The sequence below is a fragment of the Rhinatrema bivittatum genome, chromosome 1, assembly GCF_901001135.1.
Source record: "Rhinatrema bivittatum chromosome 1, aRhiBiv1.1, whole genome shotgun sequence".
NCBI classification, from domain to species: Eukaryota; Metazoa; Chordata; class Amphibia; order Gymnophiona; family Rhinatrematidae; genus Rhinatrema; species Rhinatrema bivittatum.
In genome coordinates, this window is record NC_042615.1 from 609,225,410 (window position 1) to 609,239,567 (window position 14,158).

The window sequence follows — 14,158 nt, forward strand, 5'->3', positions numbered from 1 at the left end:
AAAAATACACCCCCCCCCCCCCCAAAAAAAAAAGAGAAAACATACATCAAAATTTTGGCAATAATAGAAATTTCTTTGTTGACTGCAGGCCCATTTCAGGGCTCTAACACACTTCTGAGAGGTCCAAAACACATTCGGTCGTGAATGATCAACACTAACAGGGTGGAAGTAGATAGCTGAAAAAAATAATCCTTGCAAAAGCCACTTCTCAATTCTTAAATACTGTAGATAATAAAAATAGTAAATATTTTGTTAAATTATTTATTTACTTCTTTTTACTATACCGATGTTCAAGGCAAAAGTCTTATCACACCGGTTTACATCAAACAAGGGGGAAAAACGTGCAAAACATAAGAAAGTTACATATAACAGGGAGATGAATTCAGGATAACTTAGTGTGAATATAACTTAAAGTTAGCACAGAAATTAAATCAGAACTTAACTCAAGACTTAACTCAAATCGTAAGGGAGGATAGGGCTTACAGGGTAGCGGGGCTAATTACATACACCTTTCCTAATTTTAAAGGAGACTAACCTGTGATGGAAACTGTTTTCTTTCTTTCTTGCGGTTGATTGAAAGGCAGATATATCCCATGCAACGCAAGTTTATTTGGTTTCAGTTTTTGTGAATTTGGGCTTTTAGCTGGAGGTCTTCCATTAACGTCATCTTAAACCTTTTTTGTTTTGTTGAAACCTTTTTGTGTGTGTGTTTTTTGTTGTTTTTTTTTTAAACAGCAGCTCATCTTTTGCATTCAGAAAAGTTCTAGGTTATAGGCATCTGATGCAGTTCACAATGAACTATCAAACAATAAAACCCCAGAAAGCTGAAATCTAATTAAATGTTGCATCTGAGATACCTGCATCAGTCTGCCACAAGATAAAATCAATTCTACCATTGGTTAATAGTCACATTTAGGGAACACTGAATATAAAACATTCTCTTTTGTCATTTTTTTTTTTAAATAATGTAGGATTCAATTCTGTACAATGCTGCATGGTCTATTCTGATGTTCAGAATCTCCTGATGTCATTTTGAAAGAACTATCATACAGTAATCTATCCATTTCATTGTTCTCCGAATGTGTGGGATGCACTTTTTCTTTCAGATTTATTATCTCTGAAACACCCAAACCTAATTTTCAGTAGAGATCACATGCTGGAATAAGCTGTGAAACAACTGTTTATAACCCTGAGCTGGGGATTAAAAATTCTTTATAAAAAGAATCTAGGATGTAACCGTGGAAAAAACGAGTAATGCTAAGCTGACTTCTATGCAAATATCTACAGCATGCACAATACCTAAAAAAAAAAAAAAAGGCGCCCCACTTTTCTAGTACAACACATATGAAACGAAAAATACATGGCATAAAATTACTATTCTTGCTCAGTGAAACAAGCTGCAAATAAAATGACTGTTAGATAGGCTATAAATATGTTTACTCATTGAAATGCAAGTCCCCATTGCTATCTTTATACGTCTTTGCAAGAACTTAAATTGAATTTGGCAGCTTCCTATGCAAGTTATTTTTCAGCAATGTTATTTCCTTTATATAAATCACTGCAATCCAAACTCTCAGCTTCCCTGTTTGAAGTGGTATGTACACAGAAATAAATGGCTTAAGACCAAATAATAAAATAAACTATTTTTCTTAAGAATTTATTATAGGCAAAACAATATTTTTATGGTCCCTTAGCTCCTTCATGAATCAAAAGTTTTTTTTGTTTTTTTCTTTACACAAATAATGCAAAGGCCATCAATGGCAATTCATTGCTTAAATGTTATCCTCATCAAGCATTTTGTTGACACCTTCACAGAGTTTTTCCAAGTGCGACTTGTAAGATCCAAAAGGATTGTATAAAGCAGCCAAAAACTCACAATCTGAAAAGTGATCAAACACATTGTTGACTCGCCCGTGAGATTTTGCAGTTAGGTGGCGCTGGATGATTTGATGAAGCATATCTCTACACTCATTCAACAGTTTGGACAGAACATTTCGATCAAAAGTAAAATCCACCTGATAGAAACTGACTACTGTCATAGCCAGTTGATGCACTTTCTTCTTGAACTTCTCCATCAGTGCTATCTCATCTTGGTTGAACTGATTATTCCTATAAAGGATGGCCAGCTTGATGATTATTTTGATGAGATTCTTGATAATCTTCTCCGCTTCCTTTTTGCTTTGTGTGTATTCTTTTGTCACTCTGTACAGTTCATCTAAAACCTCACTGCTGGTGTCATCAACCAAGGTAGTTGCAATTGATTTGGAAGCCATTTTACCAAGGATCTTCTTCTGGGCCTGAATGGCCAAGTATTTGGAATTGAAGACATCTGTGGCCACTAAAAGAAAATGCAAAATAAAATGACTACATTAATAAATCATCAGGGAAACACTAAACCTTAACGCAGATATCTAGGCATAACAACAAACATAAGTAGATCCCTTTTCAGAGAGATGAGAATGAAGACCACAGCCAGATGCCTCCAAAGTGAAGAGAAATGATTGGTGTTACCTCTGATAAGGTAAAAAATTGTTTGGCTAAAAGGAAAGATGTACAAGATAGTAATAAGACCAGTACCAGTGTACGGAGCAGAATGCTGAAGCATGAGAAAGAAAGAAATACGAGCAATGGGTTCTAAGAGAGATAAGAATGATTAGGTTGATGTTTGGGGTTTCACAAAATGACAAGGTCAGGTACAGGCTGAAGGTAGCTAAGCTTATAGAGAAGGAAAACAAAGACTGGTGATGTTCGGCCAAATTTAAAAAATTCAGAGTACAAGAAATGTACAAAGAGAGTAAAAGGCCCAGACAATGACCTCCAAAAAAAACAACCAAACACATGGATCAATTCTATTCACCAAGAATATTGAATTCCATGGCTTAAACAAGAGAACTGCTCTTGTCTGGTTATCATGGTGGAGAGTGGTAGGACTGCAAATCCTGTATGTATGAGAAATATACATAGGAGGAAGAGGAGGCAATAAACCTGATGAAAATACACGGTTTTCCGTCTTTTCTTTTGTATTAGTTAAAGCATTCAGTTATGCCACCTTTAATGAATTATAAAATCAAATTCTGCAAGGGAACCACACCGAAGCATGCCCAGAATTTAGACAAGGAGCAGAAAAAAGTATTGCTATACAATTATACCCAATGCCTGTAAGGATTTTGGGAAACTAGGGGTTTTAAAAAGAAATGTAAAAGAATAGTTTTAAAAAATATATATAACTGACCTTCTGCAAAGTTGGTGAATAATGAGAGATTATTATTGACTTTTAAATCATACCCAGTTATAACAATAGAACATTGTATCAAATTCACAAAATAAAATGCTCAGCTCTTTGAGTATCACATACGCCAAAGACCCCCATCTGTGTTACTGAAATTAGTACATCCTTAGGGACCTTCATTTTCAATTTTCAGTTTTTTTCCTGGTAATTTATCAGTATTTATTAAAATAAAAATTTGAGAAATCAGTAGAAATACCACTGAAATACCAGTGGAATTTCCAGGTAAATACAATTTTTTTTGTTGTTGTAATAAAGCCTGATAAACTTCCAGGAAAATATCTGAAACTGAGTAATCACAAACTAAAAAAAAGTGTTTCAAGACCATTTGAAATAAGAAAAATGTGCTTTACTCATGTGACATAATTTAAAAATATTAAAATCTATTGTACTGGTTTCAGAGACCACCTAAAAGGTCACTTTGTTATTCAAGATGGCTTAGCCCACATTATGCTACGTCTAACTAGCAAGTCAAGGAGAAACCCAGTAAAGGCAGTCACAACATCCATGGCATTTGGTGGCCAGTAGGGTGGGTGGCTTTGGAAGTGGTGATGCAATGACTCATCTTACAGTGAAGCCAGTACTGGATTCTTCTCCAGCAGGAGTTTTGGGATGAAGTTTCTGGAATAGGTCAGTTGTGTAGAGATGACCCAGTAATGCTATAGGAGCTTCTAAGACCGCACCAAGTCTCCTTCTTCGGATGTGACCGAGTAGTGCAACAAATTCTACAAGAAAGCGTCACGCCTCAAGCAAGAATGGAAGTGAACCAAATGATTTCTGCCATTGTGCGACACATAGGGATGACTTCCCCATACGGTAAGTCTTTAAGCACTCCATAAAGGCATTTAAAGGTAAGGACCTGGATTAGAGTCTTACAAGGTAACGAGATATATTTTACACATTAGAAATCACAGGCTGGGTACTGATAGCTATCAAGATTACCTCTTGTGGGACACATTCATCTGGGGGAGGGGGAGGACAGAAGTGAAAACGTGTAATAAAACATGCACTCAATACAGTAGCATATGATGTCTATTTTAATGCCATTTATAAGAACATTAAACTGTGGGGCTTAGTTTCTGTTTAATCTTGATTTACTGGAACATAGTGTTTCTAGAGCAGTTTCTAAAGCAGATGATGCTTGCAAACACATGATCCCACTGTAGTACATTTTAGAAGCACAGAAATCAAAATCACAAGCTAGAGTGGCCTTTAGACAATCCAAAACCTATGATTTAATAAGGTAACCCCCCCCCAACCCTCCCAAAAAACAGAACTCAAAAAGGTCATGGTACTGTTAAGTTTTAGCTCAGCCATCGTCTTGGTTGCACTCTTTTAAAGCTTTAACTGATATATAATTTTTAAATTTATAACTATATATTATCTAACAAGAATCAAAAACAGTTTGGCAGTGCTTGAAATGAGCATTTGCTGCGCCAACATTAAGGGCTGTTGACAGTAGGACCGTCACTCGATGCATACAGGTCAAAGGTTTTAAAAGGTTAGTACAAATATTTCTATGCATTCCCCCGCTTCCCCCCTGGCTCTCGTTCACCTGAATTCCGAATGGCTACGTAGCTTAAGTCTCACGCAGCCACCAGCCTTCCACCTGTGCACCAATAAGGAAGGTCTATTCCAGGGACCGTATGTCTAGGCCAAAGCAACACCGCCGGCAGGCCAACTTTCCCATTTATTTCTGTCTCAGAAATCAAAGCTCTCTGCTCGGCGCACTTTATAAGTGATAGCAGTAACAGAGTAATAATGATGGCAGAAGAGAGACCAAAATGCTCCATCTAGTCTGCCCAGCAATTTCCTTACGATTACCCCCATGCATTCTGTTAAGGGTAGCAACTGCCGCTCAGTGCTTTCTGGCAGTTATGGGATGAACCACATAGTGGAATCGAAAACGGCAAAGACGATGAAATTGCAAGGCCAAGCAGAAGTACTGGGAAGCTGTTGCAACATGCACTGTGAATGTGCTTGCACCTAAGATTCTGGAACTAAGCAGGTTGTGATGCAAGCAGAAGGCGTTGTGTAAATCCACATTACTGTGCTTCAGCATAATTATAAAAAGGAAAATGAAAAGAAATCTTCAACCACTCTGCATTGCATTTAAGGCAAAACTGGCAACTTTGTCATTCACAGTCTATATTAGTGAATATAAATAACCCATGCAGCAAAAAACAGTCAGATTTGGGGATTGGTCATTATAATACTGTTATCATGCGCCCTATCTAGCAGCATATAAAGCATGCATGACAAAGCCCCCAAGAGACCGAAGGGAATTTCGTCCCACTGGAGAAGCGCTGCATTATAAATTTTTATAATGCACAAATGACATCTCTGCAGCACCATTACTCCAAAAATAGTACCAGAGTTTCACTTCTTTGAATATATCCCTAAAAGGAAATTGCACCCTGAGCGAGCAGTTTAACACCAACAGTACAGTAAGCTCTTATTGACAGCTGACAAGTGAAACAAGGAACAGAGAGTCCAGCACAAGAAAAGGAAGCCAGCCCACAAGCGGATAACATGCTGGCACCAAGGACACTCCAAGCAGCTTCCAAGAACGCAATATGCTGGGCATAATTACTAAGACGCTCCTGCTGATCTGGGCTGCACAGAGAACTGATACTGCATTTAAAATCTCGCAAGGTTAACATAGAAACACAAGAGTATGATGGCAAATCTCATCTGCCCAACTTCATTCCTGCTGCAATGCCACAGACCCCAGTTGATCTCAGACGTTCCTTTCACTGCTTTGCAACTAAGGAACCTATTGAATTCCATTATCATTTCTGACCCCATTGCCTCCAGCAGGCGGCCGTTCCATCCTGGTGATTGTTCAAGGGATTTTCTGCTTGCCTATAGATTCTGCAACAATTGGGTTTATGCAGCGTCTCTTCGGCCGCACTGGACGCCAGCGTGCTTTGCCAGCTCATTCTGTGGAAACCTGCACCGCAGCACCCTTGCAAAGGAAGAACCTGCCAGCGATTTCTCGTGTCTGATCCGCACCGCATTTTCTAAAAGGTAGAGGAAGTGGGAGAGAAACGCTGCTCCTATTTCGGCTCCTACAAAAAAACACAGCTGACAAATGGAGTCCCACGGAAACCATGCGGCTCTCTGGAGCTCACAGACTTGGTTGCTGAACAGAATTGAGCTTTCAAGCTGTGGGCTCTTTCCTGGCTCATGGCTCATGCACTGCTCTAATCACTAGCCCATGCCTCCTCAGCTTGTTCGCAGCAGGTGCATCATGGTTTTTCTTAGCTTCCAAAGTTCAGCTTTTTATTTCTTATGCCTAACTTCAACATCAGCATCTAAAACTGAAAAACATTACAGGCGCAGGTCCAGTACCTAGATGGGGCACTATGCAGACAGTACAGTTTAACAAAATATTTACCTCTCTTCTGGTACTGCTCATTCTGTGTACTTGAGTTTTATTACTGCATCTGCCTGTAAAGGATGTTTGGCCTTTGCAATCAATTGCAGCACATACGCCTAAGAGGTTAAAACACCTTCTGCAACTCAGGACTTCTCCCATGAATTAAACTTAATGACAGCATTAAAGCAAATTTCAGAAGAACTATTCAAGTGTTTCAGGACATACTTACAAAATGAACACTGCTGCTATTTAAAAAAAAACAAACATTCTAGGTAAGCTACACAAATCATTTTGAATGTGAAATTTCTGCTCTTCTTATAAAATGAAAGACCAAAGATCATAAGACATGCCATACTGGGAAGCTGTTGTAACATGCACTGTGAATGTGCTTGCACCTAAGATTCTGGAATTAAGCAGGTTGTGATCCATCAAACCCAGCAACTTGTGTCCAACAGTGGCCAATCCAAGTCACAAGTACCTGGCAAGTACCCAAACATTAAATAGATCCCAACCTACTAATGCTGATAACAAGTAGTGGTTATTCCCTATTGAGTAACAGCAGTTTATGGACTTCTCCTTTAGTAACTTATCCAAACCTTTTTTAAACCCAGTTACACTAACTGCCAAAACCACATTCTCTGGCAATGAATTCCAGAGCTTAATTATGCGCTGAGTGAAAAAGAATTTTCTCTGATTTGTTTTAAATGTGCTACTTGCTAACTTCATGGAATGCCCTCTAGTCCTATTATCTGAGAAGTAAATAACCACGTCACATTTACCCATTCAAGTCCTTTCATGATTTTGTAGACCTGTATCATATCTCCCCACAACCTCTCTTCTCCAAGCTGAACAGCCCTAACCTCTTTAGCCTTTCCTCATAGGGCAGCCGTTCCATGTTCTTTATCAATTTGCTCACCCTTCTCTGTACTTTCTCCAGTACAACTATCTTTTTTGAGATGCCGCAACCAGAATTGCACAGAATATTCAAGGTGTGGTCTCACCATGGAGCGATAAAGAAGCATTATGACATCTACTAGTGTTTGGGTAATTGCCAGGTTCTTGTGGCCTGGTTTTGGCCTCTGCTGGAAACAGGGATGCTGGGCTTGATGGACCCATGGTCTGACCCAGCATGGCAATTTCTTATGTTCTTATGTACTATTTTATTTGCTGTTCCCTTCCTAATAATTCTAAACATTGTTTGCTTTTTTGACTGCTGCAGCACATTGAGCTAACAATTTGAATATATTATCCATTATGATGCCTAGATCTTTTTCCTGGGTGGTAGCTCCTAATATGGAACCTAACGTTTTTTCCTATATGCATCACCTTGCACTTATCCACATTAAATTTCATCTGCCATTTGGAAGCCCAATCTTCCAGTCTCACAAGGTCCTCCTGCAATTTATCACAGTCCGCTTGAGATTTAACTACTCTGCACAATTTTGTGTCACCCACAAATCTGATCACTTCATTCATCGTACTCTTTTCCAGATCATTTATAAATATATTAGAAAGCATGTTGTAATCCATTAACTATGTTGGCATTACAGGGCTTGTATGCCAATGATATATACCAATGTCTGAATAAAAAGAATGAAAAACCCATCTCATTATTTCAAATGTAATAAAAACTTTATACTTTTGAGATGTCTTTCCTATCATGTGCTTGCAGTGGAGCAGAAACAATATGGACTGCAAGATATGAAGTTATGAGGAACACTTTGACCTTCTGAGTGTTTTAAATAGGAGTACACAGTAACAGGAAGTGGGGAGATAACTTTTTTTGGTCTAACATATGCTGGATTTTTCTCTCTCCTTTGGGCATCCAACTGCCTCTTCCTTCGAAACTACCCAGGGTATTCCCCCCACCCTCTCATTTTTAACCCCCGCCTCCCTGCTGGCCAATCCAGGCATTGCAGCGATAGTTCCCAGCCAGGCACCACAGACCGTGGCTATATCTGAAACCTAGTACACATGTTTCCGAGACCGGCCCCAGGTGGACTCTCCTTCTCCACTGCATTTCCCAGCCCTGGTCAGCTACAGTAGCAGAAGAATGGCTCCCTGCATAAGACTGGACATTACTGTCACCGAGCCAGAAGGCTGCCCCTCTTAATGTTTGAGGTTATTTCAACAGTATTCAATACAGAACAAAACATGGAAAATAAAACTTTACAGCTGACCATGCACATATTGCAGATTGTGTACCAAAAAGCATGGCAGAGCACCATAATGGATTTATAAAACTTTTACTGATGTGCATTTTCAGCATGTGCTCTAAAATTCATGTGAAAACTAACCCTTTAACTACATGCAGAAAATAAATCCAAACCATGTAATGAAAGAACATAGTGCCATAGCAGATGATGGCAGAAAAGACCAATTGGCCCAGTCTGTCCAGCGATTCCTGTCCACACTACAAGGAATTCCAGCTGCAGAGATTGTGACCATTATAAAAGATCTCTCTCCTTATCTAGGATGGTTTTGGTTGTCTTACACATTTGTACTTCCCATTTAAATTCACTATATTAACATGGCTGCTGACTGAACATCGGGCCTCCTGGGTACCCTGGATAGTCTGCCAGACGGATCTTAATACACAAATGTCTGTATTTCTGCTACGACTTCTAATTATTACTGTACTCGCAGTCTGCAAGCTGCACTCAACTGCAAACCAATTCTGTCATTGGAGGCTACCAGGTAGACCATCACCGAGATGCTTGCATTTTCGCTAGACTTCTAAAGTTTCCTATTTCTCACTTTGCTGTTAATTCTGGCAGTTAGCTGATGGTGGCACTTTAAACACAAACATATGCTGCTAGATCATGCTTCTGCTATCTCTTCTCTTTTGGTCAGTAAGAATCCTTTGTGCTTATCCCATACCTTCTTAAAGTCTGTTACCATTTTAGCCTCTACCAGCTGCTCTATGAAGGCATTCCAGACATCCAGCACCCATTCTGTGAAAAAATATTTCCTGAAATGATTCCTGAGTCCCCCCACCTGCCACCCCCGGCAAAGCTTCAGACCATGAAACCTTGCTCTAAATTGAACCTCCTTTCCATTGAAAAGGCTTACTTCTTGTATATCATTAATACTTTCAAATAGCTGAATGTTTGTTCCCCTGTTTCTCCTCTTTTCTAGAGTATATTATTTACAGTCTGAAATCTCATCTCAAAAGGGCTTTTGGTGCAGACTCTGCCAGTGTTAGACTTACCGAATTTCTGTAGTGGGAAAATATACATTCTCTGAGCTAGTGAAAGATAGAATTTCATTGCCACTGTTAGAATTATGAGTTTGCAAAGGTTACTTACAGGATCTGAGAAGGCGAGAATACTGGTTCCTGGACAACTACTTACTAATTTGATTCGTACCCTCCCACTCACCCAGTCTCATTTTTTGATATCTAGATTATTAACCCCACTAGGATTACTAACTTCAAAATAAGTCAAGCAGTCACTTAAAATAATTCAAATAACCCTGATTTTGATTGACTAATTTTAGTCCTGTTGCTGGTCATTCACAAACATTAATCATCTAGTTATCAAATTTAAGAACCATAGATTAAAAAAAAAAAAAAAGACAACCCTAATAAATACATTTAAAAACCCTAATCATATTTAACAAACCTTAAATTGAGACATACCTACTCTTTAATCAAACTTTAAGACTTTATCAACCCAACAAATTAAAATGCAGACAAAAGTCCAGCTTTTTGCACAAAGTGCCTCGTGTATGATTATCTACCTTTTGGGGATAGGGATGGGGATGCAAAGGGTAGTCAGAGAGAAAAAGGAAATAGCAGAAAAACTAAATGAATTATTTGCCTCTATCTTTATTGAGGAGAATGTTGGGGGTCATACCTGCACGAGAAACATTTTTTTATGGTGATGGCTGAGTCACTAGAGGGAACCACTGTGAAACTGGAGGACATAATTCAGATTGAAAGACTAAAGAAAAATAAATCACCAGGACCGGATGGCATTCACCCCAGAGAGTTCTGAAGAAACTAAAAATGAAATTTCAGACCTGTTTCTGGTGATTTGCAACCTATCATTTAATACAGCCACAGTACAAAGACGACTGGAGGGTAGCAAATGTGACACCAATTTTTAAAAAGGGCTCCAGGGATGATCTGGGAAACTATCGACCAGTAAGCCTGATGTTGATGCCAGTCAAAATAATCGAAGCAATAGAGATAGAATCCCTGATTAAACCCAATAAACATATTTTGAAAAAAAAAAAAATTTAAACCCGGCAGGTCACCCTATTAATGCCATTCCAGTTCTCGCACTAAACATACTGCCCGACCCATCACCTCGATAATTAATCTATCCCTAACAGAAGGTAAATTTCCTGATGTGCTTAAAGGTGTGATAATAAAGCCAATTTTAAAAAAGCCAAATCTTGATTTTACGCAATTAAATAACTATCAGCCCATTTCCAACTTACCTTTTATTGCAAAAGTTATAGAAAAAGTAATACAAAAAAAACTCGCAAACTATCTTGAATCAAACGTTCTTTTTCCTAATCAGTTTGGTTTTAGAAAAAAATTTAATAGAGAAACATTATTAATCAGATTTATGGACACTATCCTAAGAGGCTTTGACACTAGACAAAGTTACTTCTTAGTACTTTTAGATTTATCCACGACCTTTGATACAGTAGACCACACAATACTACACAACCATCTGATAGAAATAGGAATTACAGATACTGTGCTTAAATGGATTTCTTCTTTTCTCGGCAAATGCTCTTTTCAAGTAAAAATCAAAAACTCAGTGTCCAATGAAGTGCCACTCTACAACGGGTTTCCACACAGGTCGGCCCTTTCAGCCACCCTTTTTAATATATACTTATTACCAGTCTGTCACTTGCTCACAGGACTAGGTCTAAATTTTTACATCTACACCGATGATATCCAACTTCTTGTCCCATTGAAGATACCATCGAAAAAAACACTCAATTTTGTTAGATATTTAAAGGTAATAAAACAACTTCTTTCAAATATGAAATTAGTAATAAACACGGACAAAACTGAAATTATACTTTTAGAGAGAAAATGTAGAAACGACGATATTCCCCCACTAGTACTTGAGAACAACACTAAGATAAAACCGACCATCTTTGCAAAAGATCTTGGAATAATTATAGATTCAGAACTTAGTTTTAAAAAATATATATCCTCCAAATTGAGAGACTGCTATTATAAACTTCTGATGTTGTGAAGGTTAAAACCATTACTCGAAAAAATGATTTTAGGACAGTACTTCAATCTTTGATCTTTTCTAATATCAACTATTGTAATTCATTGTTTCTAAGACTCCCTCAATCCACAACCCGTCCCCTTCAAGTTTTACAGCATGCTGCCGCTAGAGTTTTAACTGGGAGTAAAAAATGCGACCACATCACACCAGTTTTAATCTCTTTGCATTGTTTACCAATTAAATATTGCACCCAATATAAAACTGCTTGCATTTTACATAACATTATTTATGGTGAACAAACCAAATGGCTAAACACGGTCATCCGCTTACATATTCCTCAACGAAACCTTAGGTCGGCAAATAAGAGCCTACTAACAATTCCATCATTAAAATCAGCACACCTTAGTCAGGTGAAAGATCTAGCAGTTTCAATAGCTGGCCCTTAATTCTGGAATACATTACCAGCCCAGATAAGACTACAAGCAGATACTAAGAAATGTAAGACCAAGCTTAAGATATGGCTCTTCGGCTGTGCATATGCAGACACTAACTAAAATGACTTTTTACTTTACTGCTTACCTTTCTTTTAATGTTTGAAATTTATACTGTAGTTGTTTTTTATGATTTTAATATTGTACTAGTTCTTAATTATTTATCTTATAACATATAGAAACATAGAAATGACGGCAGAAGAAGACCAAACGGCCCATCCAGTCTGCCCAGCAAGCTTCACACATTTTTTCTCATATACTTATCTGTTTCTTTTAGCTCTTGGTTCTATTTCCCTTCCTCCCCCACCATTAACGTAGAGAGCAGTGATGGAGCTGCATCCAAGTGAAATGTCTAGCTTGATTAGTTAGGGGGTAGTAGGGGTAGTAACTGCCGCAATAAGCAAGCTACACCCATGCTTATTTGTTTTAACCCAGACATTGGTTGTTTTTCTTCTCCCCTGCCGTTGAAGCAGAGAGCTATGCTGGATATGCGTGAAGTATCAGTTTTTTCTTCTCCCCTGCCGTTGAAGCAGAGAGCTATGCTGGATATGCATCGAAAGTGAAGTATCAGGCACATTTGGTTTGGGGTAGTAACCGCCGTAACAAGCCAGCTACTCCCCGCTTTGTGAGTGTGAATCCTTTTTTCTTCTCCCCTGCCGTTGAAGCTATGCTGGGTATGCGTGAAGTATCAGTTTTTCTTTTCTTGTATTTTGCTTGTATTTTGATTTTAATGAGTTATTGTATTTTCCCTACTTGTATTGTAAACTGTAGTGAAGGTTTTACTGATACTACAGTATATAAAAAACTAATAAACTAGAAACTAAAAACAAAATTATTGACCACATAAATAGAAGATTTAATGGGGGAAGAGTCAACATGGTTTTTGCAAAGGGAAGTCTAGCCTTACCAATTTACTAGATCTTTTTGAGGGTATAAATAAACATGTGGACAAAGATGAGCCAGCTGCTATAGTATATTTAGATTTTCAGAAGGCATTTGACACAGTTTTTCATAAGAGACTTCTCAGGAAATTGAGAGGACGTGGGATCAGAGGCAATGTTTATTGTGGATTGGTAACTAGATAAAAGACAGGAAACAGAGAGTAGGACTAAATGGTCAATTTTCTGAATGGAGAATGTAGTGCCCAGGGATCTGTATTGGGACCAGTGCTATTTAGCATATTCATAAATGATCTGGAGAATGAGACGATGAGTGAGATGACCAAATTTATAGATGACACAAAATTGTTTTGAGTTGTTAAAACAGCAGCCGATTGTGAAGAATTGCAAAAGGACCTTGTGAGACTGGGCTTCTAAATGGCAGATGTAATTAAATGAGGAAAAGTACAAAGTAATGCACAGAGAAAAAAAGTCCCAACTACAGATACACGATGCTGGGTTCCATGTTAGGAATCATTACCCAAGGAAAAAGACCTCCGAATCCTTGACATCTTCGGCTTAGTATGTGGTGATGGTCAAAAAAGCAAATAGAATGTTAGAAATTATTTGGAAAGGAAAAGAGAACAAAACTGAAAATACCATAATGCCCTTATATAATCCATGGCGCAACTGTATCTCAAGTATTGTGTTCAGTTCTGGTCGTCCCATCTGAAAAAAGACAGTTGACATAGGAAAGGTGCAGAGAAGGGTATCCAAAATGATAAAGGGGTGATGAAAAGCTCCCTTATGAAGAAAGGCTAAACAGATTAGGGTTCTTTAGCTTGGAAAAGAGATGTCAGAGGGGGTATGATTGAAATTTATAAAATCATGAATGGGGTGGAATGGGTAAACAGGGAATG

General features: G+C 38.2%; 1 protein-coding gene across 4 annotated transcripts in view; it reads right to left on the reverse strand.

Moving 5' to 3' along the window:
• Positions 1 to 245: 245 nt before the first annotated feature.
• The window catches only part of TNFAIP8 (TNF alpha induced protein 8), a 251,615-nt gene continuing 237,702 nt past the window's right edge, over positions 246 to 14,158 (reverse strand). For all 4 annotated transcript variants that reach the window (XM_029570929.1, XM_029570921.1, XM_029570911.1 and 1 more), the window contains exon 2: positions 246 to 2,338. In XM_029570929.1, the coding sequence (XP_029426789.1) occupies positions 1,773 to 2,338 (566 nt within the window). In that variant the 3' untranslated portion in view covers positions 246 to 1,772. The remainder of the gene's footprint in view (positions 2,339 to 14,158) is intronic.